A 4951-nucleotide genomic window follows, 5' to 3' on the forward strand; every position below is an offset into this window, starting at 1 on the left:
AACTAGTTTCACCCGAACTAAAGGAGTCGTGAAGTAATTTTGTAGCATTTTGGTGGATTTCAATCCATATGATTCTTTTTCTATATATAAAAGCCCTTTGGCTCATAGGAATAGGTTCACCGTATTCATGTGAAGTTCATGTCTACAAACTCATTCCATGTAAATATAAACATGAGCATAGAAGTCGCTCACGTACACGAGCATATGGTAATCCTTATCACAGAAACTGAAATAAAATTTAAAAAATACAAGCATCAATGTTAAGTGTGAAACTGATGAATAGGGGATACCTGCTAACCATCCAATCAAGATTGGTTCAGGGAGTACAAAAGTTCATCGTAGGTGACATCTCATTCTTACATTTTTTTTCCTTAGTAAGTTTCTAAATTCATGGGATACAAAGAAGCCATATGCACCGTGCGATCTGAATCTTTCTGCCCATCTGGCCGTTGACGTCACCCTCCCTCTCTCCTTCCGCTGCTGGCTTGATCCAACCAGGTCAGAGATCGAGCAGACGACCGCGCGCCGCCCGGCCGCCTCTTCTTCTCGGCCGGCAGTTGGAGTGGCCGCACGCCCAGCACCCGCACCGGCACGCCGCGCAGCGGAGCCCGCCCCCGACGGCCCGAGGCTCTTCCTCCTCGGCTTCTCGGCGGTTGAAGCCGCACCGCCCGCACGCGGCACGCCCACGCTGGCACGCCGCGCTGGACGCCCTAGAGCACTGCCTCGACCCCTAGTTTTGGCTAGGTATGTTCATGCACTGATGCCCTATTTCTGATTAGTGCAAGCGACCATGTCCAGCGGTGTCCTGCTTTGAATGTCATGTGACGAATTGAGATGTTCTGGAAATTTAGATATGCACCCCGTCCATTAATTTATAGAGATTTTGATGCATTGTGATTTTTTTTTTATCTAGGTAGCAATGGCGAAACAGCAGACGGCGCAGTCTTCTTTTAAAAGCAAGTTTTTATTCTAGCATTGGTGGAAAATGTGAATCAAAGGCATAATAATTTCTCTCTCGATTGTTTCCTTTTTACGCACTGGAAGTTTCCCCAGTTAGTATGCAGTCTGGTTCAAAGTTCGTTAAGATTATAGTGCCGGCTAGGAGGCTATCAGGATCTATCAGTGGTACAACTGTGGGTTCTAGTAAGAAGGTATGCGATGCTGGAATGTTTGCTCTGCTGGCCCAAAGCTGTGCAGATGTTCAGTCTCTAAAGAAGCTGCATGCACGTGTTTTGGCACACGGACTTGGCAGGGATGTGATCCTTGGATCTAAGATTCTTGGCTTGTATGCACATTTAGGAGCCTTGCCCGATTCAAGGCTTGTTTTTCGGAGTATTGTAAATGGCGATCTTGCCCTATGGAATTCTGTCATGGTTGATTATTTCAGAGCTGGTTACCTTGAGGAAGTTATTCTATTGTACAGGAGATTGAAGTTGCATCAGTTTGGTTTGAATGAAAAAACTATTACCTTCGGTTTGAAGAGCTGCACTGAGCTCAGGAATTTGTTTTTGGGCAAAGGATTGCATGTAGACTCACTGAAGCTTGGCCTGAGTGGGGATAAATTTGTCGGTTCCTCGCTGATTGGGTTGTACTCCAAGCTTGGCAAAATTGATGCTTCACAGAGAGTGTTTGAAGAGATCTTTGACAAGGATATTGTTACTTACACTTCAATGATCTCTGGTTATTCTGCTGTTGTGGATTCGTCTGCTAGGAATGCATTCGAAATTGCCAGTCAAATGATAAGGAATAACTTGGAAGTAAACCGTGTGACACTGGTAAGCTTATTGCAAGTTGCTGGGAATTTGGAAGCCTTCCGACTGGGTAAATCAATGCACTGCTATGCAATAAGGAGAGGAATTGGCGTCTCAGATGAAGTCCTAGAGACAAGCCTTGTTGACATGTATACTCGATGTGGAGCTTATCAAATAGCATATGCTCTTTTGAACAATTCGAAAGGAAATGTGGCTTCGTGGAATGCTGTGCTTTCTGGTCTTACTAGAACTCAAGGGAGTAGGGATGCAATCCAGTATTTTTCTGTAATGCTGCATCATCATAAAGTAACTCCAGATTCAGTAACCTTTGCAAATGTGCTTTCTGCTTGTGCTGAATTATGCTACTGTGGCTATGCTGCTAGTATTCATGCCTACTTAATCAGAAGAACTATAGCCCTGGATCTTGTTTTGGCCACTGCTCTTATCGAGGTGTACTGTAAGTGCAAAAGAGTTGTGAGATCCAGCCATCTCTTTGATCAACTGATGGTTAAAGATGCAGTCTCCTATAACGTGATGATGCATGGTTATCTGCAAAACGGCCTGCCAGATGAAGCCACCACATTGCTCTATCACATGATGAAAGAATGTATCGCACCAAGTTCTGCAACTGTTGTTTGCCTGCTTGCAGCTTTTGCTGATCAAAGGGATTTAGTAAGGGGAAGGTGGATTCACGGATTTGCAATTAGACATGGCTTTTCTTCAGATGTGGACATTGCAAATCAAATTCTGCATATGTATTCAATTTGTAGAGAAATAGTTGCAGCAAAGATTGTATTTGACTCATTGGAAAAGAAAAACTTGGTTTCATGGACAGCCATGATGAAGGGGTGCTTATCTTTTGGGCGCGCAGATGAGGTTGTTCGACTATGTCAATTAATGCAGCAACATGGGGAGAAGCCCGATTCCATCACTCTTATGTATGCTGTTCAGGCTGTTTCTGAGCTTGGACATCTGAAGGGTGTAAAAGAAATCCATTGCTTTGTTTACCATGCCTTCATGGAGAAAGATACGATTACTGCGAATTCTTTGATAACTGCATACGCTAAATGTGGAAGGCTGGATTTGTCAGAAGCTCTTTTCTATGGTTTGGAACACAAAAATTTGGATTCGTGGAATGCGGTCATAAGTGCTTATGGGATACATGGATTTTATATTAAGGTTCTTGAAATGTTTCAGCAAATGGAAGAGGAAAAAATCAAACCTGATGAGTTAACATTCACTTCTGTGCTTTCTGCCTGCAGTCATGCTGGTCTTGTTAAGGAGGGTTGGTGTATTTTTCAGTCAATGATTTCACTGTATTCAGTTCATCCACAAGATGAGCACTATGGTTGCATAGTTGATTTATTGGGTCGGGCAGGACATTTAGAAGAAGGATACGAGTTTATAAAGCTATTGTCCATGACTGATAAATCCAGCATGTATTGTGCTCTCCTCTCTGCTTGCAGAACATATGGAAATATACTGCTTGGACATATCATAAGCAAAGAGCTCCTTGAGCACGGACCACAGGATCCAGGTACTTATGCTTTGATTTCAGAAGTGTATGCACAGGAAGGGCAGTGGAATGAATCTGCTAATTTAAGGGCTAGCACTAATGGAAGTGATTCGAAGAAACTTCCTGGATCTAGTTTGATGGAATCAGTGTAGGAACTAGAAAGTAGGGAGAGGGTGTTTTGGAGCCCAAGCACAAAAGCTTATAGAGGACCCTGGAGGAAGACGGAGTTCTTGCTGGATCCTGTTGACAGGTAAAGTGATGCATCAAGCTATGCCGTAGTTTATTTGCCTCCCTATTCAGGCATATCTCATTCTCGGGGAGATGCAACCAGGTTCCCTCTCCTTGAAGCGACAGGACATAGTGAGCCCCTATCGATCTATGCGATACAGTCATCGCCAGCGTTGTCGGTGGAGCCGTAGCAGAGCCTTCATCGGTAGGACTATTGCAGATGATGGGAGCGATCCGCGAACAGCCAGCGAGATTGGAAGGGAGCTCTGATGGTTCGCCGCATAAATGGCAGAATCCACTCTCAAAATTTCCTGGTTGGACAACGAGGTTAGTGCTTGTTAGCGCGTGAACTAACTCCCTGCACTGTTGTTTAGTGTTTACTATCTGCATCTAGTTACATTGAATTTGTAACTGTAGACGCGTCATATTGCACCCTATTTCACTTCTGAACATCTGTTTTTGTCATGTGAGCTGCAGAATTAGAGTTGGGTCGGCTCTGCCAGACAGGACTCCTTGTCCGAGCATAGGTACCCTGGAGAAATCTACAAGGGGGTTCACAGAGAACCTAACAGAAAACTTTATCAGACCTGCTCTTGGCACCAGCTCCGATTTCTTGAGCAAGGCTTGCGACTTTTACAATCTTTTACAGGAAAAGCGGGCTGAATGTCACAGATGACAAAATGCATGCAGGAAATAGAGTGTGGCTGTGCGGTGAGTATGTCAACAAGTATATGCAACAAAACTGATCTAGGGGTCGTTCTCTGATGGTGCATTCTGTTACGTTGGGTTTTTTCAGGGGAAGCCCTAGAACACACGCTCACGCCGATGCGAGTGCCCAGCCATGATCAGATTGCTGTGCAGAACATGATAATATTTGTTATTTTGGTATTTATAATGTGAGTTGTCAGAGAAATTTTCGTTTCTGTGTGGCTCGGTGGTGTACGTACATTCAAGCTACTGATCACACGCTCTCAAATTGTAAACATGTTACATGATGGTATTTGTTATTTCAATGACTCATTCGTTTTCCAATGATTTCGTGGGCATGTAGGAAAGATAAGAGATATGTGTCGATGCTGAAAATACTTTTAAACTTTTTGCCTGATGGTTGGTAGTTGGTGACCTAAATATATATGGCGTGAACAAGGGAGCTTTTGGAGACTTAAATTCATGTATGCCAGAACTAAAGATTGAACGGGCTGTGCAGGTTTGGACCTTACTTGTGTCGTTTGTGATTCAGAATTCTAAATTTGAGTGCATGATTCAATTCAAAATTCAAAATTTAAATGCATGTATGAGCCTATTTGAATTCCTGGGAGAGAAACCTGGGCAGGGTAGGAGCTTCGGTGAAGTGTGACAGACATCGTTAGCAACTTGGCATTATCCAAAGCTAAATAGCATGTTATCTTTGTCTAGCTTCTTACTCTTGGAGATTTACTGGCTTGACTACCTCTTC

At 43.6% G+C, this 4951-nt stretch overlaps 1 protein-coding gene across 1 annotated transcript; it reads left to right on the top strand.

The window, feature by feature from the left end:
- Window positions 1–603: 603 nt before the first annotated feature.
- LOC123411761 (pentatricopeptide repeat-containing protein At4g21300-like) lies at window positions 604–4527 on the top strand. Its single transcript, XM_045104727.1, has 5 exons — window positions 604–744; window positions 914–3517; window positions 3599–3822; window positions 3973–4206; window positions 4292–4527. The coding sequence occupies exon 2, from the start codon at window positions 1059–1061 to the stop codon at window positions 3417–3419; it is 2361 nt and encodes a 786-aa protein (XP_044960662.1). The 5' UTR covers window positions 604–744; window positions 914–1058; the 3' UTR covers window positions 3420–3517; window positions 3599–3822; window positions 3973–4206; window positions 4292–4527.
- Window positions 4528–4951: the final 424 nt, after the last annotated feature.

This window comes from Hordeum vulgare, chromosome 7H, assembly GCF_904849725.1.
Source record: "Hordeum vulgare subsp. vulgare chromosome 7H, MorexV3_pseudomolecules_assembly, whole genome shotgun sequence".
NCBI lineage: Eukaryota > Viridiplantae > Streptophyta > Magnoliopsida > Poales > Poaceae > Hordeum > Hordeum vulgare.